Raw genomic sequence first — 27,104 nt, 5'->3', positions numbered from 1 at the left:
AGGCAATGTTAAATCTCCTCTGATCAAATCTTGCCAAGAAAACCCCATCACCGTACGTCAGAAACGACTTGGAAGACATACTACAGCACTAACAAGTGGGTGTAGGATTGTAGCCATAAAATCTCTGCCAGGAAGTATATTTGCATGTGAGATTCCAGGAGAAAACCCTGTGGTTGTGAAGTTACTGAGAAATTCTACCCACTGTTTCCAACAGAGGGCCTTTAAAAGGATTATGATTTCTTTTTAAATGATAAAGACACTAAGCATTTACGGGGTAATTTGAGCAAGCAAAGTACTATGAATCAGTGATCATTATATTTAAGGGTTCTTCTCCAATAAAAATATACAGATCTGATTCAGTGTTTCCCAAGGGAACTGTTAAAAACATTTTTTTAAAAGTAGATAATTATCTTTTGGAGTCTTGCCTCATTTCTAGGAGTTGCCCAGCTAAAGTGATGAAGAATGAATCTCAAGGACTTTGGGTTTTTTGGGATTTTTTTAGTGAGACAATTTAAGAACTGATGAATGAAGACATTTCCTCCATTTTAAGATACCTGTTGTTGTTGTTGTATGACTTCAAGTTGTTTCCGACCTATAGTGACTCTAAGGGGTTTTCTGGGCAAGATTTATTTAGAAGAGGTTTGCCAGTCACCCAGTAGGTTTTGCTGTCTGAGGAGAGATTCAAACCCTGGTCTCCAGAGTCCTAGTCCAATGATTAAACCACTACAACTGCTGAACTGTTATTATTCCTTTTATTACGTTTGTATTCTAGTCTTCCTTCAATGAGACCAAATTAGTGTTTTTGGCTTTTAGCTCACTGTTTCTATATAAGAGCAGTGATATAGATTAGGCATGAGAGAGAAAAAAATATGGATCTGTACGTTTCTGGTCCAGGTCTGTCACTTCTAAGTAGAGCACTCATCTGGCTGTTCGAGGATATCTATGACTGAAGTAGAGAACTGGAGAACTTAGAGAAATTCCAGCATCAGTAAGCAAGCACACTGACTCAGAACTTGTATTACTATTGCTATTATTTTCTACTTATACAAGCCAGAAAAGAAGTAAGGTTTTGTTCCCAAATGCATAGAATCTACATCCAAGAGGCAAATGTTTTTCAGCCATGGCACTGTGCAGTTCTTCACTCCTGTAAGCATGTCTTGCCATTTTACAACATCCCCCTCAGGCACATTACTTTTTGTTTTGCACCTGGCAATCATCCCTATTCAGAACATAAATAGAGAAATATGGCAAAGCCACCAAGCTAAATTTTCATACGTAAAAAGTTGATTCTTAGAATTACTTTTATGGAAGTCTTTAATTTACATTCCAATTTATAATTTTTAGCCAGGACAAGGTTTTGCTTTTGATTTTCAGTAATGTCAAATTATTTGGCAAACAGGAAGAGGGTGCTGGGATTATAGAATTATAGAATCATCAAATTGGAAGAGTTCTTTGGGATCTTAGGATCTGGAAACTATGCCCTATGTGGAGCGACTTTGGGAGCTGGGTATCTTTAGCTTGGAGAAGGTTAAGAGTAATATGATAGCCATATTTAAATATATGAAAGGATGTCACACTGAGGACGGAGCATGTTTGTTTCCTGTAGCTTCAGAGAATAGAATATGGGCCAATGGATTCAAACTACAGGAAAAGAGATTCCACCTCAACTTCAGGAAGAACTTCCTGACAGTAAGAGCAGTTCAACAGTGGAACATACTCCCTCAGAGTGTGTTAGTGTCTTCTTCTTCGGAGGTTTTTAAACAGAGGTTGAATTGTCATGTCAGGAGTGCTTCGACTGTGCAATCCTGCATGGCAGGGAGTTGGACTAGATGGACCTTGAGGTCTCTTCCAATTCTATGATTCTGATTCCATGTTGTAAGGGTTTCTCAATCAAGAAAAGGGTTGAAAACCACTGACAAAGAGAGGAAAATAGGAGAAAAAAGTACAGAATTAAAAACAAAGAAGTAAGAGTGGGACATTTAAAGAACGATATAAGGATAAACCAAGGCAGGCCTAAATTAAACTGCCTAACCCTACCTGTTTTAACCTGAAGATATCAGCTACTTAACTTAAAATCCTCACATTAATTTTGCTATTTTCTAAATAAAGCGCAATGCATTCTTCAAGGCAACAACAACTGAAGAACAGGGGGTGAAACAATGCTTACTGTGAATCCTTAGTATTATCGGAAAGCCCAGCTTTTTATTTTCAGTAATAAAGATAAAGCTATTCATTCAGTTCCCTGGAGACTGAACAATTCTAAGAAAGCAAGAGACATGAAGGTTCTTCTGCCATTCAATCTATACTCTCTCATATGTTTAACCTACCATGTTGGAACAAAGATCAGTACTGTACCTCTGCAGTTCACACAGTCTATTGTTTGCTCACTGCCAAGGATTTGGTGGAGGGTACTGAGATGATAATGTTAAAGGGCAATCTAGGGAGGCTCTTACTCAACCTCCTCAGACACTCTCAGCCACAGGGGAAAAGCAATAAGGGAAAGTGCTCATCCACTGCCTTCTTCCAAGAAATGTATCAGTTTCCCCAAGGTCTCTTTTGCAGCATCAAATTTCCCTCTGGCTCACAAGTCGAAATTGCCATTGCAGCAACACCCAAAGAGTTTGCCTGCCCTGTTAACTAATCTAACAGGAATGTAACTGGCCTTCGCTGTAACTAGCCAATATGCTCAAGTCCAGCTTCAATAAATACAATATGATCTAGATTCACTATGTGATGATACACTTTCTTCTTGTTGTTGCTAACTACTCTTTGTTTTTGGGTTGTGGCTGCTGTGACTTCTGACTGGTAAGAGTACAGCTAACAGCCAGGAATGTTTTCAAATTAAAAACAGGGTTTGATTTGCCTGACTGAGATCAAACTTCTGAGATTAAAACACAAAAACAATGATTTAATCTAAGAAACTCCTGATTAGATAGTTCATCCAACCGTGCCACAAACCCTGTCGCTGCTCCTGTGCAACGCCAGATCAATTAACAACAAGACCCACATCCTCCACGATCTGTTGGAGGACCGAAGTTGTGATCTGGCTTGCATTACCGAGACCTGGCTGGGGCCTGAAGGGGATGCTGTGTGGGCTCAGGCCCTGCCTGCCGGGTTCTCGGTGAAGGACCAGCCCAGGTTAGGTGGGCGGGGGGGGGGGTGTGGCCTTGATACATAGGAAAACCGTGTCCCTCACTAGGAACCACATCAGACAGACGTCCTATATCGAGTGTATTTACCTGACCCTAAAAGCTAGGGACAGTCTAGGGATTCTGTTGGTGTATCGGCCACCCCGTGCGCTAACGGACTCCCTTAACGAGCTGACACAGCTGGTTGCTGAACTGATGCTGGAGATACCCAGGCTACTTGTCCTGGGTGACTTCAACATCTCCCTCACGGCCAGCTATGTTCCACCCGGTGCGGCTCGCGAATTCATGGACACCATGGCTGCCATGGGCCTGTCCCAGCTAATTCAGGGTCCTACGCATTGTGCGGGTAATACTCTCGATTTGGTCTTCTGTTCGGATGCGGAAAATCCGTGGGTGGAAATATCTGATATTTCCCCCTTGCCATGGACGGATCATTTCCTGGTTGAGGTGAAAATCAAGGTCTCTACCCAGATCCCTCCCGGGGGTGGTGGACCTATTAGGATGGTCCACCCTCGAAGGCTAATGGAACCTGACCGGTTCCAGGCAGCCCTAGAGGGACACATGGTTGGAAGTGACGGCGATTCTGTTGATGCCCTGACTGGTATCTGGAATACCGGTCTCTTGAGGGCTATACACAGTATCGCTCCCAAGCGCCCTCTCAGACCCGCTTCCAAACGTAAGCCCTGGTATACGGAAGATCTCCGGGTGAGGAAGCGGGAGCTGCGACGGCTAGAGTACCGTTGGCGGAAACACCTTCGCTTAGACGACAAGACTCTCCTAGCCCAACTGTTAGAGGACTATGGAGAGGCGATACGAGCAGCAAAGAATTCGTTCTATGGTGCTCGTATCGCGTCCGCGGAGTCGCGTCCAGCAGAGTTGTTCAGGGTAGTCAGGGAGCTCACTCAGCTCCCTCCTGCCCTGAACCAGATCCTTGAACCTTCTAAGGCCTGCTGTGACTTATTTAACGACTTTTTCGTGGATAAAACTTCTCGGATAAGCGAAGGTCTTAACGCCGACATTCAGGCAGAACCTAGCGTAGAGGCGTCCAGGGCCTCCGTGGACTTAGTTAAGCTGGATCGGTTTGAGTTGGTAAGTACCGAGGATGTGGACAAGATCCTCAGAAGTGTTCGGAAGACAACCTGCTCTCTCGATCCCTGTCCCTCGTGGCTAGCAGCCCAGGGGGGACCGGCTGTAACTTCATTGTTACGCCGGATAATTAATACATCTCTGAGGGAAGGGCAATTTCCATCTGTTCTTAAATTGGCCCTAGTAAAACCTTTATTAAAAAAGCCCTACCTCGACCCCCTGGTGTATAATAATTATCGGCCAGTTTCACTGCTGCCATTTTTGGGGAAGGTGATCGAGAGGGCGGTTGCAATCCAGCTTCAGGGGGTCATGGATGAAACGGATTATCTGGACCCATTTCAAACTGGCTTTCGGGCAGGTTATGGGGTTGAGTCAGCCATGGTCGCCTTGGTTGATGATCTCCGTCTGGGCATCGACAGGGGAAGCGTGTCCCTGTTGGTGCTCTTGGACATCTCAGCGGCTTTCGATACCATAGACCATGGTATCCTTCTGGGGCGCCTGGCAGAGGTGGGAATCGGGGGCACTGCGCTCCAGTGGTTCCGGTCCTACCTCTCCGGGAGGTCCCAGATGGTGCAGCTGGGAGACGTGTGCTCCGACGAGAGGCCCCTTAAAACTGGGGTCCCTCAAGGAGCCATTCTGTCTCCCATGCTATTTAATATCTACATGAAACCGCTGGGAGAGATCATCCGGAGACATGGGGCGCGGGGTTATCAGTACGCTGATGACACCCAGATCATTTTCTCTATGTCTCCGACTGATGCAGTGACTGAGGATGGCGTCTCTCCTCTCGTGGCCTGTCTGGAGTCAGTAATGGGCTGGATGAGGGAAAACCGACTCAAGCTGAATCCAGAGAAAACGGAGGTACTCGTGATAGGTTCCCCTGGTCCAGGAATGATGGTGGTTCCACCTGTCCTGAACTGGGTCACGCTCTCTGTGAAGGACTCCGTGCGCAGTCTGGGGGTGCTTCTTGACTCGTCCCTTCACCTGACTGCTCAGGTGAATGCGACGGTCAAGAGCACCTGTTATCAGCTTCGGCTGATTCGCCAGCTGCGCCCATACCTGGCCCAGAGGGACCTTGAAACTGTGGTACATGCCCTGGTAACCTCGAGACTGGATTTCTGCAATGGACTCTACATGGGACAGCCCTTATACCAAACCCGGAAGCTTCAAATGGTGCAGAACATGGCAGCTAGGCTGGTCACTGGCACGTCCAGGGCCAGCCATATAACACCGGTTTTAAAAAACCTCCATTGGCTGCCCATTCGCTTCCGGGCGCAATATAAGGTGCTGGTGATGACCTATAAAGTCCTAAATGGCTTGGGCCCAGGATACCTGAAGGACCGCCTCTCCCCGTACATTCCGCCTCGCACCCTCAGAACATCTGGGCAGCAACTCCTTAGGGTTCCCGGGGCGAGATTATCCTCCACCTCTAGGAGGTCTTTTTCCATCGCTGCCCCGGCCCTTTGGAATATGCTGCCCATAGAGCTCCGCTCAGTTACCTCCCTGGCCCAATTCAAACGGGATTTGAAGACCTACCTGTTCCAAATAGCATTCCCCCATTAAGTCCCTATAGGCCCCCCCGCCGCACAGACCGCACAGGCAATGGTTTGGCTAACCCGGGGGCTTTTGTTTTTGTTTTTGTTTTCTGTTTGTTTTGTTTTTATCTGTAGTGTGATTTATGTAATTTTTGATATGGTTTTAGCTTGTATATTGTGTATTTTTAACTGCTGTAAACCGCCCTGATCTTACGGAAGGGCGGTATACAAATAAAATGTTTATTATTATTATTATTATTATTATTATTATTATTTGCTAGAAGATAGCCAAACAGCAAAAGCTCTCATATTTATAGTCATCTATTTTCTCCCCATACCAAAACCTTCAAATTGTATCAAAGGCATCACCTAGGTACCAACCTTGTCATAAACTTCCATTATATCCATAACTAAGAATCATTTCCCTACTTTGATGTAGGATTTCCTATCCACTACTTTCAAATGAGAGCCCTATAACATGTGAGGGGCTGCTCCACCTCTATATAACTTTGGTTATCTTGCAATGCAATAACAGGATGTGGGTGGCACTTACACAGATCTTAATATTGCTAGCTAAAGGCCAAGCCATTTGCATGCAGGGCTAGAAGTAGTATCCGTATAAATTATCAAGGCCCATGGATCCAGAAGAGGGCCTGGGGCCAATGGCATTGCACACATTTTTGTCTTTCTTATTGATATTTTTTAAAAAATATCCATTTTAAAATAACTCAAAATAAATTACAAAATTCTTGCCCCTACAGTGAGCTACACAATGCTCTGAAAACTGGCCAAAACAAAGCCCTAAATAAATTAATTTTCATTTCTGAATATTTTCAGACAGTTTTTGTTCTATGTATCAGGAGTTGGGAGTGTATTTCCACTATTCACAAAGTTTCAGTTATTTTCAATGCCCTGGGGTTGTTGGGGTTTTTTGTTTGTTTGTTTGTTTGTTTGTTTGTTTTGATGCTTTGGGGTGCTCTGGTAGGACTTTGCCAAAGAGGGATGACTGTTTTAACACTTCATTTACCATATCTAAATCTACAAGGGAAATAAGGACTTAAAATGAGAAATACAAATAGAACATCCTCTAGGGTTGGGTGTTACACTCAAAAGAAGAGAAATTGAACAAAAGGTGCCAACAGATGTCACCATCTCATTTTGAGGCAATAGAACCTTCAAGTGATAAAAGATTTTATGCCAGTGTTAATTTCATGCTAAGCAGTGACATCCATTTTTAACTGGCATTTCTTCACCTGAATCCTATATTTTCATCCAATGACTGTGTCACTTTTCTACAAATCAGTCTGCTAGAAAAAGTCACCAAAGCCAGATTACCCACACAAACCACCTTATCCCACCCCAAATGTAGCCATATAGAGCCCCAGATCTACTAATGTGTAACTGCCAATCTGAGAAGGGGGTAATTAAATTTAATCTGTGACACATAAGCAGTTAGTTTTACCCACACACTGTTATTTTACTAAGCGCAGAAACACTATTTTAGTCTTGTTATAATTTGGCTGGGCAAGCTTTCACAGAAAAAAGGAAAAATATTTTTGATGGCTTGTTCAAAAGGAAAAACAACCATTTATCAGAGGCTGAATTAAAAAAAATCTCATACTTGTGTTGGAAAATCTAGCTTGGCAGAACACATTTCATTAGAGTTGGTTCTTTAAAGTGTTCGGTGAAAAAATAATGTTGTTTGTTATAATCCTGTTAACAGCTTGGCCTAAATTAAAAGAAATAAATGTCAAAGTCAGAGACTTTCCTACATCCTTAACCAAGCCTTTGCATCTTAAAAAAATAATAATAAATGGGACAAGCAAAAGAAAACTTCCCTCAAATTTTCACATCCAAAAAGGCAAATTAAGACAAATATCCTTACTTGCCATGGCTGTTGCCTACATTCTTTCAGAACAGATTCCTTAATCCTGACAATTGCTAGTCCCAGAAAAAGAAGGGAGATGATTGAATTATCGTACCCATATAGAAACTGGTGAAAAGTACTTTCCTCTGGCAGCAGTCCATGCAGCAAGGGCTGATGCTTCCAGCCATCTTTGTGTCAGCCCAAAAATCTGTAATTTACCCATGCCAAAATCTGCCAGGTATGTGCAAAACTGGCATGGAGGCACTGCATATGGTTGGGCAAACTCAACATTTGGCAGTCAAACCTGTACGATAGGGTGAAAAATGTATATGAATGTAATACCTAAAAATGTGTCTTCTATGTAATTGGAAAGATAAACACTTATTTGCTCACAACATTTGCCTGCTGTCTTTCCAACAAAAAGTGGCCCCAAACATTTTGAGATTAGGAATTCCAAAATTTCTTCCACATGATATGCCAGACTTGAGGCCACTGGGAAACCACTTACTCATGGTGCTTGCTTGCCAGCTACCCTAACGTCAGGAGACTGCTTCCTTCAGAATATAAAAAAAGTGTACAGTGATTTTTTTATTTTATTTTATTAGGGCAGATCTGCATGTCAGTGGGCAAGTCTTTCAAGGGCCAAAAAAGGAAGTGCTCTCACACAACAATGGCTCTCACACTATTTTTTCACTACCCTATTGAACCGGCACTGTTTCCTCTCCGCCAGGGCAAATCTTTCTGCTGACAATGGGATCCAGCCAATTATGGAGAGCTTTGACCTCACCAAGGATGTTGCCTCAGGCGGCACAAACTGAAAAATATACATTAAAATTGGACAAGGCATTGCCAAAGTTACATCCATTGACACTGTCCTAACTACAACATCCAAGTTAGAGTGGATCTGAGCAACTTCATCTGCAAAGTGCTGTGCAAATTGTACACAATTGTCTGCATTTTCTACCTCAGGAACAGTATGTAATAGATCTCTGACCACTCAGAACAGCTCTGCTTGACAGCTCCCTTCAGATGCAATGGTAGCAGCAGAAAATCATTTCTTTGCAGCTCATATTGGCGGGATACAGACCGCCCCTTGGGGGCGGCCCGCATCTGCCCCTTTCCCCAACAGATCGGGGCCTGAGCTGCCACAGCAGCAGACCTGGAAGCCCCCATCTGCCACTTTTCCAGGCCTCAGGGAAGCGGCAAAATGCCACTTCCCCCGGCCTGAAAAGGGGTGTCCTTGGGGCTTCAGTGATGGGGAAAGAGAGAAAGGGTCCGCTTGGATCCTATCTCTTCAGCATCGCTTGCACGGTGGTGTAAAGGCCACACCAGCGATATGCTGCATGAAAGGAGCTCTGTTTTGGAGCTCCTTTCAGCTCTGCTGAAAGGACGCCACAAGTGTCCTTCAGTGGCGCCAGCACATAACTGCGCCATTTGGACGTGACACGGCTGTTACATCAAAATGGCGGCGCCCATGTAGACAGGTCACCGCCATTTTGATGTACTCAGTATGTACTAGGGTTAGGGAGTGTCTGAAAAGGATGCTCCCAGGCAACCCTAGCATGTACTGTGTATGTGCTATCAGGCCCATCTGTACAGGGCCTTTGTTACAGAGTAAGCCTTCAAATAGGCTCTAGCCCGTGTTTGGTCACACTTGCTTCGCATCTTTTACCAATGTCTCTCTAATTGCTTCATCACTGTCTCACCTGCTTCATCACCATCATCTCCCTGGGAAACCTGGGGGCTGGTTTGGCTCCACTCCATAAGAGGGGATGCTCAAGAGCTATTGTGTGCACTACGATGGCCATTTCCTCATTCCAAAGGTCAGCCACAGCTTCAACAGAAATTGCCTGCCGAGATGATAGGAAAATCCTCAAGAGCCATCAGAAATCTGTCCAGATCAATCAGGCTCCTGGGGCAAACCATCCTAATCGGTCCCTCATCCCTGCAAAGGTTCTCAGTCTTAGTCTAAACCTGATCAGACAATGATCTGTCCATGACAACAAAACTGTGAAAAGTTCACACCAAGATCACCATCACCCCACCCAGCACAGAAATCAAGGTCCGGAGGGTGCATAGCATCATGAGTAAGGCCAGATACCATTTGGCACTGATCCATCGTTGTCAACGATGTCATCCATCGTTGTCATCGTTGTATATATTAAGTCCTGAGGCACTCCCGATAGGGCAGTCACAGCATGGATGTTGAAGTCCCCCAGTACTACTAGCTGTGGAATCTCCAACACCAACCCTGAGACCACCCAGGCTAGCTCAAGAATGGAGACTCTTAAGCTGCAGTGTGGGCAGTACACAAACTGAATTTCTATTCTGTCTCAGCTACCCACTTTACATAAACACACTCATACTGTGAAAGAGGGCACTTGGTCAGGGGGAAGAAATCAAGACAGACCACTGGAACTCCACCTCCTACTGCCCAAATCTTGCCTGCTGCTGAATAGAGAATCCTGGTGGGCAAAGCTGAGAAAAATTGGTTTCCAGTTAGCAAGAGGACAGGTAAGCCTGCATTTTATTTACTTGTCTGTTTAACTTGTAAGATGAACATATCGTATGTAAAGCGGGTTTAGAGTCAAAGGGAAGAGACATTAAATTGGAGGAAAGTACATCAACAATTTAAGGTATGCCAGTGACATCATACTACTGGAAGAAAATAGCACTTGGAAGGATTACTGAAGAAAGTCAAGGAAGAAAGTGCAAAGGCAGCTTTACAAATTAACATTAAAAAAAAACAAAAATAATGACCACAGTTGATTTACATGACTTTAAAGTAAACAAAGAAGACAATGAAATAATTAGAAGGCAGTATGAAAAGAAGATCACATTACAGATGGACAGACTCAATCAAGGAGGACACAGCCCTGAGTCTGCAAGACTTGAGCAGTGAGAGATAGTGAAGTGTCATCAGCATACTTATGACACCAAACCCCCAAACTCCAGACATCTTCTCTCATGGTTTCTTGTATATATTAAATAGTTCTGGGAAGAAAGAGGAAATGTGTGGGACCTCATAGGCCTGTGGCCAAGGGGTTGAACAGCACCACCTTCTGGGTTTCCACCTCCATATATGAATGGAGCCACTTTACAACAGTTTCATCAGATTGCATCCCAGCAAGGCAGCCCAAAAATATAACATGGTTGATGGTAAAGAAAGCTGCTGAGAAGTCCAGCAGAAACAATTGGGACACCCTCTTCGTATCTAGTTCCCAATGAAGGCAGGTTTCTTGTTCTTCCTTTACTTGGTCAACTTTCTATTTCTTTCCATTGATTATATAGGTTGATTCTCCCATATCCAAAATTATGAAATCCAAAATACTCCAAAAACCAAAACTTTTTTCATGGGTGGCTAAGATAGTGACAACAAGTATTCCAAAATCCCCAAAAATCTGAAATTCAAAACATTTCTGGTCCCAAGCATTTTGGGTAAAGGATGCTCAATCTGTTGTAGTTCTCTTTGTCTCTGCGTACAAGTTTTTGAACAGCTGAGTTCAGGGTTCAGACATATTTCTGTCATCTTTTATTTTTACTTCTCCTGTGTCTTTAGCTGCTTGAAGAGTTTAATCTGTCATCCAGTGACATTATTCTTTCCTTTTGGCTGCAGAGAGTGTATTTTGGCCCTTTTCCCTGACAATGTTTCTGGTTTCAGACCAGAGTTCTTTTGGTTCTCAGTTAATTAGGCTTCATAGTAAAAATCTATTTTGTACATTATCTTTAAATTCTATGGGGATGTTCTTAAGGTTGTATTTTGGCATGATGATTGATTTCTTGTTCTTCTTTAACTTTATTCTAATTTTTGATATTAGCATGTGCCACAATCTGCTCCTGGACTGTGGTTTGTTTTTGCAGAAAGGATGGAGCTTTGTCATTTTCTGCTTCCAGTTATGCAGCCTATTTGATTTCCATATTGATCAGTGTGTGATGTCAATATATACAGTCATCTTTTTGGTTGCCTGAACAATATGTTTGCAATGAACAAATTGTTGGCCTCCCAAAAATCAGTCAGTAGTCCTCCCATATCATTTCTGCATCCTAGACCAAGTTCTCCAATAATATTTGGGTCTGCTCTGTTTCCTACTTTTGCATTCCAATTACCAATTATTATCAACATGTCTGGTTCTGGTGTGTAATCAATTTCCTCCTGGACTCTAGCATAGAATCTTTCAATTTCTTCTTCTGCTGCCTCTGTATAAATTTGGATTATGGATACTGATGGATTCTCTCTGAAGTCTTATTGATATTATTAGATCCTCTTTGCATTACATCCTCTCACTGCTTTTGCTACATCTCTCCTCACTATTAATGCCACCCCAGTTTTTCTTAGATTTTCATTTCCTGAGTAAAACACAGAGTTACAGTTTGGGTGTACTCCTGGATTCAATTCTGAACCTGGATACTTATGTGTCTGTGGTGGCTGGGAGTGCACTTGCAAAATTAATCCTAGTGTAACAACTGTTTAAGGACATCTGATTTAGTCACAGTGACACAAGCCTTAGTTACATCTTTTTTGGATTACTGTAACACACTCTGTGTTGGGCTGCCTATGTCTGGTAACTTCAGTTGGTCCAACGAGCTGCAGCCAGATCATTTACAATGGACTGGTAACAGGAAGCATGCAACTTATTTTTTTACAACAGCTCCATTAGCTGCCAGTTTTTTTCTGAACATAATTCAAAGTGCTGGTTATGAACTATTAAGCCCTAGATATCTCAATTCCAGGCTATATGAAGGACCGCAACTTCCCATATCAGCCTATCAGAGCTGTAAGTTTTTTGGAGGTGGCACTTCTCTCATTACAATTGTTTCCTAGTTCCAGTAGTCATATCAGTTCCTGTTGCATTTACTCTTAAACTAGCCATTTCTATATATTAATCTGGAGAAACAAATATGGAGGGTACATTTAGAATTTTTTTTTGGAAACTGAATGGTTTGCTTGCTTTGAAAAAGGTATGCTGTTGGAAAAGTGTAGGTTTACATTACTTGTTTCTCACGTAAGTTTGCTTTCTGTGAAATGATTATGCTTTGTGACTGGCTTCACTCACCCTGGCAACCATTTTGAGATGGAACTCATAACACCTTCTCCAAAATTCTAAATGTGCCCACAGATTCAAAAACATGTGGCAAATAAAATCTGTAGTTTTCAAACGTGGATATATTTCTGTATGTCAATGGAAAAATCTGTGTTCTGCAAGAACTGGGGGATGATTTGGGTATACTTTATGTTGAAAACACTGCTGACGCTGAGTGGGCAAGGCCTTAATTGGTGCATAGACAGGATAATATGGGAAACCCTACATAGTCTTCCCAGAATTTCACAGAAGTGTAAAAAAACTGTCATGAATATGTGTGAAAGGAAAATCCCATTTGTGTAACTTCTCCTATTTTCAAACTTTTATTCCAGACTGCCACCTCAAGCACACCTTTTCCCCCATTCCATCCATGAGTTTGGATTATTCCATACTGAAGTGCTGGCTGCTGCTAAAAGCAGATCTCTTGCTCTGATTTTTCAGGGACAGCATTATGAAATGTCTTGTTTCCAGTTTTTCCGGGCATCAAGCTACTTAGGGCAACATTTACACCAATCGTCGCCTTTCATTCTACAGCAGACGTCCCTACAGCACTTTGATAGTTTTGTACGTAAGATCTTTCTAGACAATTCACTATACAAAATTGGGAGTGGAGAGAGACCTTCCTGCTAGTTTGGAGCAATGATTATTGTCATGAATCACTAAAACGCCAGGCTGGAACTATTTAAGCAATTTATCCAGAATTTTAGAGGAAACAGAAATTTCGCTATGTTGAAAGAACAGCATTAGTCTTGCAAGTCAAAACATTAAATGATATGCGTGTTTCTAAATTAAATAGAGCCAACAACGGTTGTGGGTGGCTGCCTCTTCCTTTGAGCTACACAACCCTCTACTTATTCCAAGTAACAAAGACATGCTCTTTTACTGCCTCCATGAGGAGAATCAGATGCACTGTCACAGTCAACTTTCTTGGCATGTTAACACAGGACTGCCTTTTCAAAACCACTCAGTAAAGTAGTTTTGCAAAAGCAAAAGATCCCAAGTCACTAGATCACTCACTTTAATGTCTCTTAACTGTAGGACAGAAAGAGTAACATGCATTACTCTTTAGAGGTCACCTCTAAAGTTTCTGGACTTCCATCACTACTTTTGGATTTATTTTACTTTCTGCCTCACTAACTCAGCATGAAATATCTGTTCCACTGCAGGCTGAAATATAAAAATCCTTCAAGATATTTGCCAAGACTTGCTCAAGTTCCAGACAGAGTCACCATTACATACTGACTACCTGCAGCTAATACTGATCCTGATGTATATTGCAAACTTACAAGGACATCCTACATGCAGACCAGGACACTGGCAACCAGGACACACAATTTATTTTTGTGTGCTGGACTAGCACTCAGGAGATCCATGCTCAAAGCTATAGATATCTAAACAGTCCATTGGGTAATCCTGTACCAGTTGTACATTTAATCTAATCTATGTCATATAGCTCTTGTGTGTATAATGTGGAGTAAGGGGAGAAGGAACAGAGTACATTGCTGTGAGTTCCTTGGAAGAAAGGTGGGGTTACAGATAAAATAAATAGCATTTTTGTTATTTTTATTTGAATTATATTATTATAGCCAATCCATAGTTAACTGAGTGACTCACAAGTCAGATTCACCATTAAAAATACACTGCAAAACAATAAAAAGCTGAAACACAAGAAGACGTTACTTGATAAAATGCTCTACGCCTGGTGCCAAAAAGACCATAAAGGCAAACCTCTTTGGAAAGGCTATTCCATAACCAGGAGACTACAAGTTCTTTAAGTAACTCCTCAGAAGATTATCTGCTTTGGTCAGGCCCCACCTGGAATATTGCGTCAAGTTCTGGGGACCACAATTTAAAAAGGATGTTGAAAAACTGGAAGGTGTGCAAAGGAGGGCGACTAAAATGGTGAAACGTCTGGAAACCATGTCCTATGAGGAATGACTTAAGGAGCTGGGGATGTTTAGCCTGGAGAAGAGAAGGTTAAGAGGTGATATGATAGCCCTATTTAAATATTTGAAGGGATGTCATATTGAGGAGGAAGCAAGCTTGTTTTCTGCTGCTCCAGAGACTAGGACCCGGAACAATGGATGCAAGCTACAGGAAAAGAGATTCCACCTCAACATTAGGAAGAACTTCCTGACAGTAAGGGCTGTTCAACAGTGGAACAAACTCCCTCGGAGTGTAGTGTAGTCTCCCTCCTTGGAGGTCTTTAAGCAGAGGCTGTATGGCCATCTGTCAGGGATGCTTTGATTGAGAGTTCCTGCATGGCAGGGGGGGTTGGACTGGATGGCCCTTGCGGTCTCTTCCAACTCTATGATTCTATGATTCTCCAACAAAACGTCTACTGCAAAAGTTACAAGGCATTCTTTATTCTGATTTATAACCAAAAAAGTGTTAAATTTAGTCTGCGCACAAATACAATGAGTACATCATATTACACTGAAGAATCCATTTTTAAAGTCTTCCTTGCTCCCTACTACCTTAAAAGAAAAGAAGAATTTAAAAAGTCTGTATGTTTAAAATTAACATTTAGCATACCGTGGGGTCTCCAATGGGGAGGAAGTGCAGACAATCTGCTTTAATTGTTTTTGTTGCAAGAGAGTCACAGACGAAGTGGGGGGTGGGGAGGAGAGGAAATAAAATGCATATGAAAGCCTTCCTACCACACACAGCACTGTGGTTAGGTCTTGTCAGCATTCCCTACAGACAGAGAACCGGTTCATGCTGAAAACAGATGCCCAAAATGGTAGTGCAACCAAACTATGATTCCCATCTCAACAGAAGGGAAAGAAAATCTATATGAGCAAAACAAAATGTATTCATACAGCATAGAAAGTATTCTCTTAGTGGAATGTGCAGCTGCTGCAGCAATGAAAGTGACTGCTCACAAGTACAAATGATGTATAGTATCTCCTGGAGATATTAGAGAAGATGTGGTAACAATGTGGTTAAGAGGGCGCTTTGCATGACCAAAACTGAGGGCATGAAGTCTCAACAGCCATCAAAGCAGAAAGTAACATGATCCATTTGATGGCTGGACAAACTATCAGCTACACTTGCAATTGATGCCCTTTGAAATGCATGTAATACAACCCCCAGCGTCCATGGATTGAATCAAGGGTGGAGAACCTCTTTCATCTTGAGGGCCAAATTCAACTTCAGAGACATTCATTCTCATAGCGACATTCCAGTAATGGGCCAAAAGCAACATCTTGGGACCAAAACTATCAGCATCTCTTACATTGTTTTAGCTGAAAGCTCTTAAACTGCACTTAGGAGAAACACTTCCAGAATGTTTGAGATAATATATAAAAGCCAGAAAACCGCCAGACAAATGGAACTATTGGAGAGGGGTGAGGTATCTAGAGAGGATCAGAGAGCTAAACTGGGACCCCAGCAGGCCAGACAAGTGGGATATTCCTTAAGTAATGGACTCTTCAGATAAAAATAGTGAAGAAGGAGATTACTTCTACTGTCTATTTCTTAGAAGGATCAAACAGAACCCATATTTATTTTAGAAGAATTTCTGTGAGAACTGAAGTGGAAAACTAGACTGCAATGACTCTCACCCTTGCAGACACAGGCACACATTCACTCACTAGATATCCTTGCTGCAGAATTGATGGCAGGCTTTTCCAAGGTTTTATTAAAACTCACATCACAATCCCTTTTACTCAGAAGAGCTTAAGCTGTGTTCTGCTTCCATTTTTGCTCCTCCTGCCATAATCACATCTTCATTTCCTCAGAAAAGCAAGTAAACTATACATGCAGTACAAATGAAACATTTGATGTCAGTCAGGCATATACACAGATTGCACTGGTACAGTAAGACTCACTTGCTACTCCTGATGCAATTCCATAAAGTAGTCCCCCTCCATCTGGCTCTGGCTGAAAGACATGGGTGCCTGGAGGAGGGCTCCTCTCTTGTCTGATGAAGTTATATAGCAATGTTTTCACAAGCCTGCTGGTGTATGGGAGACTGAAAATGCAAAACAGCCAACATTTTAGCTGATCTCTAATGGAATTAAAACAAAATTTAAATGTCAAATTCATGCAATTCTTTTCACTAGGATAGTGTTTCACTGTTTTACAAAACTGTATAACATGTCAGGGTTTAAACTGTTGGTTGGTTGGCTGGTTTAAAAAAAACCCAAAATTTGAAAATAGGTTAGTGGAAAATAAATTTACAAGTTCTTAACACCAGCTAGACTTGGGCTTAAGGAATATGTATTCAAAAATAAATCTCAAGTCCTTAAATGTATTTTTTCTTTTTGCCAGAAGCCAAATACCTTTTTATTTCAGTAGGCTTTTCATATGCAATTGCTCCCAGAGAGGCCTGTTATTGGGGTATGTTCTTTTTTTAACTTTATATGCTTTTGAAATAATTTTATATTGTTTTAAAGGCAATAATTTTATTGTTTTTTAAAACTGCATTGTTGTGGTTTAACCCATTTTCCTCTGTGCCTTGTGTCCCACTCTGTGAAAAAGGTGACATATAAATGAAATAAATATATACATCCATTCATAAATATCCTCCAAAAATGGTAATATGTTTGCAATAGAAGATCTGAATGCTCACTCAGCCATGAGGTTCACCATCTTACAATACAAATGCCCTTCAAGACAGCACCTCTCACACTTTTGAACCCTAGCCCCACTTTCTAAATATACCAAATTAATCTAGGCTGGGATCCAAAAGGAGCTACAGAAGAAGCAACCAGTGAATGAAAAATCTGGGGAAAAAATCCTAACACATGGACATAAACAGTTAAAAAAACATGAACACAAAGGAATCACTGGCTACCTATGTCAGTGATGGTGAACCTTTTAGAGGCCGAGTGCCCACACTGCAACCCAAAACCTACTTGTTCATTGCAAAGTGCCATGTCCCTCTGGCTTTCCAGTGGCAAACTCTGGCAAACTCTGTGCTGCGGCGATGGCACATGTGCCCAAACAGAGGACTCTGAGTGCCACCTCTGGCACACGTGCCATAGGTTCGCCATCACTGACCTATGTGATCTGGAGTATTCTTTTGTTTTGTTCTGCTTTTAAGAATTTTGGTTTACCACAGTCATTAAAAAAAAGAGGCAAGTCACCTTGTTCTGTCAACCATCAGCTAAATATTGTACTCACAACCAAGAATCTGAGGTGGCTTATTTGTTCATCTGAAAACTTGTCATATATTCCAAGGAGCTACAGGGCAGCTGGATGAAGCAGCTCTCCCTATACTTTCAGTGCTTGAGGAATGGGGCTGCTGCCTCTGGAATAGCTTCCACTGGCCTGCTACTATTTGCCCTATGTAGATTGTGTTTGGGGATAGAAGACCAACAGGCCAACAACAGTGGAAACAGCAATAGCAAGGAAGAAAAGGTTGCATAAGGTAGTCAGTGAGCTGCTGGAAAATAAGCAGATTGCTCCTTTTGGAAGACTTCTCAAGTTAAATTGGGAACTCTAGGCTTTCCCTCACCCACACCACACTGACCTAAGTACTGGAGGATCTCTCACCTTTCCCTCAACATGAGAACTGCAGCCTCAAAAAGATGCTAATTCAGAGGCACTTTCTCATGTACTAAGCTTACTCTAGATCTGCTAAACCTCACAGATTAATCAGGATTCTATACTAGTAGTGCAGAATGGTACACGACAAAGTATTGTGTATTTCACATCAGCACCCATTTTCACAGCCTAGGCAATTCTTTATATGTATCAATCAAAAATTTTAGTGTCTTCCACTGTTGTAAGATTCAGTTCATAGTTATTCTGAGAGACACTTTGGCATCACAGGTAAACACACAGTCAAATGAAAAAGACTTTGCAATATTCTGAGGGGCAAGCACTAGCATTTACTCCCAATAATGAAAACAATCTATATAGAAAGCGGCACTGTGGTTTGACATACCATCGACCATGCATGAGGTATTTGTGAGCGATGTTTTCCCGCAGAATTTCCTTGTGGAACAGTTGGCAGGAGAGGAAAACGACAAGAGCTGTTACAGCTTCCAGAGAAATACTATATGTTATGTCTCTGCAAAGAAATAATAATAATAGTACTAATTAAAACCAATACATATATATTTGTTAGCCGTTTTTTTCCCCTGTTACTGGCCAATGCTTGACATTAATGTGTTCGCAATAAGATTAGAGCAAGGGCGTTGTTGAAAACAAGGTTCTTGTCAGCAGTAAGTCAGACTCTCTTCCAGATGTATTTATAAACAGACAATGAATCAAGACTGTAGAGTTCAAAATTCTTCCATTTCTACCTTGCTTAGTGCTTCATCTTATTGTTTATTAGCTACATTTGCATCCCATCCTTACTCCAATATGTTTAAATATGCCACCTTTCCTCAAGGTTGGGATGCAAGGCACCTTGAAACACATTAAAACATCTCAACAAAAATGCAGAATTATTAAAGGAAACACAACATTAATACAAATATATAAAGTCTACATCTTCATTTGGATCCAGTTAGCTGCAGAAACCCTTCCTGAATTTTGGAGATGGTGATGATGGTAGCGGTGAAAGTGTTAACAGGGAGTGGGTTAACCTGATATTCCTGGGAAGGGCATTTCCTGTTCACCATTTTAGCTTCACAATAACCTTGTAGGGTTACCATAATTCTCTACTAAAAACAGGGACAAAATGTAGGACAACTGTAGGATAAAATTTAGCCCAAAATGTAGGACATTTAAGGTTCTCTGTTTTTCTTAAATGTCCTACATTTTGGGCTACATTTTATCCTACATTTGTCAAATATTTTGGTCTACATTTTGTCCTACATTTTGTCCCTTTTTTAAGTAGAGAATTATGGCAACCCTATTTTCAGGTAAATCAAATTCATAGGGAGCAACAGACCCAAGATCATGTCAGTAGCTTAAATGAAAAGTTTCATTTACACAGAGATAAGGTCTTCTTCATTCCTACTCTAGTCGTGTACTTGTGAATTTTTCTACACAAATGAAAAAGACAACATGTTAATTTTATTTCACTGCTTGTTGGATAAAAAAAACCCCTTTGTTTTCAGGGTCACAGTATAACTTACAAATTACAGTGCAGTCCTACACAAATCTATGCAAGACCCATTATGCTTAACTGGCCCTACTCTGAGTCAGTGTGATGTAGTAGCCTAAGCACTGGAGTAGGAGTGATAGATCATGGTTCAAATCCCCACTATGCCATGGAAACCCTGTGGGTGAATTTCACATTCTCTCTGCCTCCAAGAAAGGCCATGGCAACGCCTCTCTGATCAAATCCTGTCAGGAAACTGTTATAGGTTCGCCTTAAAGTGGCCATAAGTCAGAAATTATGTGAAGACACATACAGCAATAACTTCTCTCAGGTAAATGTGTGTATGATTGTATATAATTGCAGTCATATGTAACTGCATGAAATCACATTATATAGAAAACTATTATAGTTGTTGTTAACTGCCCTCAAATCAATTTTGACTCGTGGTGACCCTGTGGATGAGACCTCGCCAAGATCCCCTGTCCTCAGCCTCTCTGCTCAGGTCCTGCAAATCTTCCCTTATCGAGTCTAACCATTTGAAATGTAGTCTTCCTCTCTTTCTACTGCCTTTCACCTTTCCTAGCATCATTGTCTTTTCTAATGAATCATTTTCTTCATGATGTGGCCCAAATACGACAGCCTCAATTTAGTAAGCTTGGTTTCCAGAGAAAGTTTAGGCATGATCTGTTCTAGAACCCATTTGTTTGTCTTCTTGGATGCCTATGGTATTATCAGTATTCTTCTCCAGCAGTACATCTCAAATGAATTGATTTTCTTTCTATCCATTTTTTTCATTGTTCAGCTCTCGCATCCATACATTGTGATGGGGAATACAATGACTTGGGACTATCCTTACATTAGCATTCAGAGTGATGTCTTTACACTTTATGATCTTGTCCAAATGTCTGTGTTTAGCTAGATAGTATATTTGCTGTATGGTGCTGCAACCCAACTAGCCGCTCAATGTTGGGGTCTCTCTCTGTAACCATCACAGTGCAATGTTTAGGAACACTCACCCCATACTGGATTATTTTGTGCTTTCCTTCACCCCCACATCATATCTGGCAATGATGAATGTGCACACACATGTATGTAAGCACTACATGATAATTCAGACGAGGCTATTTTTATAGCAAAATTGAGAAAGATGCATTGGATGGTACATCTCTAGCAATAGAGTTTCCAGATTTTGCAGGCAATAACTCCATTATGTCCAGTAGGCTACAGCCAATTATCAAGGATGTTGGAGGCTGCAATCCAACACAAGAGTAAGAGCCATTAAAATATAGACTGACATATAATGGCTTTTTGAAAAATAAGTACTTCTTTTTCTTCAGTTTCAACCCAGCCAACTTATTTCACTGGAATCATTGAGGTTTAAAAGTTCAGTAATTTAAGAAGATTGCCAGAGCAAGCTGATTCACATTGTATATTTAAAATAATACAGTAACAGGGTTTGATTGCCATACTTCCTGCGGGTCTACCAGAAAGGTGAAAGAGAAGTTGCTACAGAAGATGGGTCAGTTTAGAGCACTGAAAAGCAAAGCTGAATATCTGGTTATTGGTCTCAGAACATACATTCAAGAGCTCAATGGGAACACAATCTTTCCCCTTGGCATAGCTCCCAAAATTAACACCCACTAATGGCTAACATGCATGCAAGAAATACACTCATTATGACTATCAAGAAATGCTTGGGAAACTTCCCAATTTACTTTTTAAAAGTAATTGAAAACAAAAGTCTAACATGACCTGCGATTCCCTTCTTAATGAAAAAAACAGGAAATATTCCCTACTAATTCTCCCACCTCCACAGAAAGGAAGGGAGTGCATTCAGAGGCTACAACAGGGAATTAACATGCCTTGTTTATTAATCATTCCATGCCCTTTGGACAAACTTCAGACACTCTATAATGTGATGCCCCATTCCTATCCACATTTAAATTCATCCATAAAAATAAAAATTATCCATAAGAAATATGAAACAGCGTTTGCTAAACTATCCTAAAATGAAAAGTACCCCCTGCATGTCTAAGCAAAGCTAGGTGTTTTCATCCTCGTGCATTAAATGTCCTGAGCTGGTTATTCCAAAAAGAAAATGAAAACCCACTCTGGTTCTCTTTTAGCAGTATGGTTGACTTATACAAACTAGATGCATTCAGATGGAATGGCAAAACAGGGTTTGCTTTTAGGAGCACAAGTACCCTAGCACTTGTGTGTTGCCTTGCCCTCTGTATTTATGTATGTGGGAAGAGTCTAGAAGCTTGCTATGCTGGCTTATGAAAAACCATAGCTTGCAGATGTGACCCACGGCATTAACCAAGATTGCCATATTTAGATGGAACAATTAACAAAAGCTTGCCATTCACCAGGGCAGAAACTTCTAAAACTCCTCTTCTTCCACACAAAACACGGCAAGCAAGCCCAAAGCCTCTCATAGTTGTAATGGCAAACTATGGATTGTAATTATTTTCAAAATGCACTTAGTAGGAATAAGGGTTAAAGCAATTCTTGCAATTTTAGGTTTAATTTCGATTTAATGTAGGGAAGTAGTTGATGACAGAAATTTGGATGTCCAGAATATTTATTGTATTTTTACTGTACTCCCACTGTAGTTAGCTGCCCAGATTCCTCATTGATTGGGTAGGATACAAATAAATTATTTATTATTATTATTAGAACAGTTGTGATCTCTTTCTTTGATAAAATTACCAGCTTGGTAGATGAAGGGAATGCTGTGGATATAGTATATCTTGATTTCACTAAGGCCTTTGACAAGGTTTCCCATGACATTCTTGCAAAGAAGCTTGTAAAATGTGGACTAGACAAGGTAACTGTTACATGGATTTGTAACTGGTTGACCGGCCGAACCCAAAGGGTGCTCAACAATGCCTCCTTTTCATCCTGGAGAGAAGTGACCAGTGGGGTCCCACAGGGCTCTGTCCTGGGCCCAGTGCTATTCAACATCTTTATCAATGACCTGGATGACAGAATTGGGAGCATACTTATCAAATTTGCAGATGACACCAAATTAGGAGGAATAGCTAATACCCCAGAGGACAGGATTAAGATCCAAAATGACCTGAATAGACTAGAAAGCTGGACCAAAGCTAACAAAATGAAATTCAACACAGAGAAATGTAAGGTATTGCACTTAGGGCGTAAAAATAAAATGCACAGATATAGGATGGGGGACACCTGGATGAATGAAACTATGTGTGAAAGGGATCTAGGAGTCCAAGTAGACCACAAGTTGAACATGAGTCAACAGTGTGATGCGGCAGCTAAAAAGGCCAATGCAATTTTAGGCTGCATCAATAAAAGTATAGTGTCTAGATCAAGAGAAGTAATAGTGCCACTGTATTCTGCTTTGGTCAGGCCCTTCCTGGAATATTGTGTCCAGTTCTGGGCGCCACAATTCAAAAAGGACATTGAGAAACTGGAGCATGTCCAAAGGAGGGCGACAAAAATGGTGAAGGGTCTGGAAACCATGCCCTATGAGGAACGACTTAGGGGAGCTGGGGATGTTTAGCCTGGAGAAAAGAAGGTTAAGAGGTGATATGATAGCTCTGTTTAAATATTTGAAAGGATGTCATGTTGAAGAGGGAGCAAACTTGTTTTCTGCTGCTCCAGAGAGCAGAACCCGGAACAATGGATGCAAGCTACAGGAAAAGAGATTCCACCTGAACATTAGGAGGAACTTCCTGACAGTAAGGGCTGTTCGACAGTGGAATGCACTCCCTTGGAGGGTGATAGAGTCTCCTTCCTTGGAGGTCTTTAAACAGAGGCTGGATGGCCATCTGTCAGGGATGCTTTGATTTGGATTTCCTGCATGGCACGGGGTTGGACTGGATGGCCCTTGCGGTCTCTTCCAACTCTACGATTCTATGATTCTATGAGATTTCAGAAGTAAAGGTACTGTTGTTGTTGTTTTCCTAAGCATTTACAATCTTAGCACCTTTATGAACTAAGGAGCTTTACAGTGCTGAGCAGACTGTTCTCGTTTTGTTTTGTTTTTTTAAAATATCAACACTCATAATTCTGGATGGTTAAAGGAGAAGATTTGAGCATACCTACATACACACCCAGATGGCAGGGAAGATAACAAGGCAAATAAAAACCTTTGTGGTCTCTGACATGTTAATACCTTTTATGCATGTTTTGAATTGTCAATGTTACTTAGTTTAAGAAGTGTAATAGTTTAAAGGGTTTGTTCAAACACAAAATTTCTGCAATATGAACCTATCTTGACTATGTAGAGAGATCTTGTAGCACCTTTGAGACTAATTGAAAGAAAGAAGTTGGCAGCATGAGCTTTCGTAGATTTCAGTCTATTTCCTCAGATGCATTTATAGACATATATATGCCACTGGTATGTGAGAATGTCAATTCAAGATCAAAATCCTTTGTGTATGGAAATGAAGTAGCATGTCCAATTTTAATGATGGTCATTAGTGAACAAAGGCATTGTGAACTGGCCAATGTGTATGGAAATGAAGAGGCAAGATCAGTTTGGCACTAGAAACTAGCCTGTAGGTGGGGAGAGTAGATGAGCGTAGGACGCCCCTCTGAGGATGGGGTCAGTGTTGAAATGTGTGTAGTGAGCCAGGAAGCCATTATCCTTGTTCAATCCATTGCTGAGGGACTGTAGTTTATGGATGAACTCCAATTCTGATGTTTCTTTTTCCCATCTACCTTTGTAGTTCTTTTGTCCAAGGACCATTGTTCTGAGGTCTGAGATGGAATGCCCTGGGAGACTGAAATGTTCATAATGTGAACACACTGAAATGTGTATAATTACAGCGCTCTAGAAATAAAGTTTAATAATAATAATAATAATAATAATAATAATAATAATTGTTTGATCACTGGTTTTTGTGTATTCCCTTTCCTAATGTCTGATTTATGTCTATTTATCCTGTGGCGCAGGAACTGGCCTATAGAGTGCTGAAGGGCATTGCTGACATAGTATGCCATAAAACCCATTGGAAGATGAGCACATGGAAGTTCCCCTAATATTTTAGGTGATGTCATTAGGTCTTATGATGACATTTCCTGGATAAATGTGCAGACAGAGTTGGCATCCTGGTCTTTGGTAAGGCTTAGGACCTGTGTCCCCACCTGTGTCATGTGTCTTCCAGTGGGTGAGTTTGGAGGCTGGCTATAGGGGAGTAAAGGTCTGCTACAAAGAGCCCTTGCAAGTATGGCATTATTGTCCAGAATGGGTTGTAGTTCATTGATGATGCACTTGAGTAGTCCTAGTTGGGAGCTGTATGTGACCACCAGTGGGGTTCTGTCATTTTCTCTCTTCAATGTTTTCTGTAATTGGTCAGTCCTGGGTGCAAGCCTTGACTTGTTTATTTGCTTTTTTTTTTTTAACTTCATGTGGTAAGTACTATAGTTTGAGGAATGCTTGTTGTAATTCCTTGAGTTTGGCATCCCTGTCTTGTGGGTCTGAGCAGATACGATTGTATCGGCGGGCCTGGTTGTAGACTATGGAACTAGTGGTGTGTTCAGGGTAGAAACTGGAGGCATGTAAGTATGTGTAGCGATCCATGAGATAGCTTGGCTATATCTATATATCTCAAAACCTCTTGTTTTTACATGAAACACAAATTTAATATATTGAATTGTTAATTAACTCCATGGATACACACTCTTCATTTCTAGTAGCTTCAACATATCAGCAACAACAACACAGATGCACACACATTTCTCCTGTGACTCTCTTATCCCCTCCCCCACAAGTCATTTTCCTGATGAATTATCTTCAATGAAATGCATTCCTGGATGCAGCATATTTTTGTCATATTGTTTTCTGCTGCTCCAGAGAACAGGGTCCGGAACAATGGATGTAAGCTATGGGAAAAGAGATTCCACCTCAACATTAGGAGGAACGTCCTGACAGTAAGGGCTGCTCAACAGTGGAATAAACTCCCTCAGAGTGTAGTGGAGTCTCTTTCTTTGGAGGTCTTTGATCTGTCAGGGATGCTTTGATTGTGAGTTCCTGCATGGCAGGGGGGTTGGACCGGATGGCCCTTGTGGTGTCTTCCAACTCTGATTCTATGTCTCCAAGTAATAGCATTATTCCTTAAGGGCACCCTGTTTAAAGAAAAGCAGGGACTTGGGCAACTGAAAGACAACAGACAAATCATGTAACATGCATACACAAATTAATGGCTCACATGTGATTGATTTAACTATATTTGACTCCAAGTTCAGCCAAGAGTCTTGGGCTGAAGTCTTTCCCATCTCTACCATTAGAGGTGGTATTGTAATCTCAGCATCAATGGCCAGTGCTTTCCTCATCCCATCTCAGTCTGCAAACTTTTCCCCAAAAACTCCTTTCATAGTTTTCTTTTCATGCAGCATTTTTGAGTGGATGAGATCATTGCTGTTCAAGAAATACACACTGAAAGCCTCACTGGGTTCTTAGAATTTGTTCCATGGAACTTTGGATCTTGGCAATTGATTTTTATAGGAGTTGACTGTGGTTGTAGATTGTCTTCAAATGGAAGAACTGGCTATCACTCATCTCCATGCGGCCCCATGCTGCCTTCCAACAAATACAATGATTTATGCACGTGCCTATATTACTCTGCCCTTTCACCTCTCACCATTTCCTCTAATCTGCCCCAGACAGAAGTATCACTGTTTCAGGAAGTACCAACAATGCCTCTTTGCATAATCAGAATGACTTCTCTAAATCATGCCACAAATTCACTAGACAGCAACTGTCCAAAAATTACTGTAAAGATGACAGGTCCATGTTTCATGACAGCAAAGCTTCCAAAGAAAACAGCTGTGCCTTTATCAGGATACTAAATGGATGTCCAATTTTCAAGTGAAAAAGAAACCAGCAATGTAAAATATAAAAAGGCTCCAAGAGAGAAGCATGAACATCAGCAGCTAATTTGGGAAAAATGAAACAACCTCTGCTGAAATTGTTCAGTTGTCTAGACAGCACAAGCTTCTTTTAAAGGAAGATAAGATTAACTCCATGCTCCTACAGACACATAAACATATATGCCTACATACTGGAAAACATTATTCTGAATTATAAATAAGGTTTGAACCAAAGCTATACTGCTCCTTTTCAAAAAGGGACTGAAAACAAAGCTTCTAAAAATTTTATTTTTAAAAAAATCCACCAAGCAATGAACTAAAATTAATCTGTTGCCTTCTCCATTTATATTATCAAAATACAGTATGTACATAACTAGAACACTGTAGGAGTGAAAAGGATCATGGCTGCATAAAGAATATGAACTACAGGCTGATATGATAGACACACCTACATAAATTTCTGCATGACACACTTCTATATAGATATCATTATTTTAAAGAAATGATGTTTGCTTTCTGGTGCAAATGGTGGTGGCA

The 27,104-nt window shown here is 41.2% G+C and overlaps 1 protein-coding gene across 5 annotated transcripts in view; it reads right to left on the bottom strand.

Moving 5' to 3' along the window:
• Positions 1 to 27,104, bottom strand: part of DYM (dymeclin) — a 239,798-nt gene that overhangs the window by 158,259 nt on the left and 54,435 nt on the right. For all 5 annotated transcript variants that reach the window (XM_089497500.1, XM_089497528.1, XM_089497508.1 and 2 more), the window contains 2 exons: positions 18,615 to 18,740; positions 16,552 to 16,694 (listed from right to left, as the gene is read on the bottom strand). In XM_089497500.1, the coding sequence (XP_089353626.1) occupies positions 16,552 to 16,694; positions 18,615 to 18,740 (269 nt within the window). The remainder of the gene's footprint in view (positions 1 to 16,551; positions 16,695 to 18,614; positions 18,741 to 27,104) is intronic.

The sequence above is a fragment of the Sceloporus occidentalis genome, unplaced genomic scaffold (genome assembly GCF_023333645.1).
Source record: "Sceloporus occidentalis isolate IW3139 unplaced genomic scaffold, rSceOcc1.0.p SCAF_1, whole genome shotgun sequence".
Lineage (NCBI taxonomy): Eukaryota > Metazoa > Chordata > Lepidosauria > Squamata > Phrynosomatidae > Sceloporus > Sceloporus occidentalis.
This window is presented reverse-complemented; position numbering and strand designations above follow the sequence as displayed.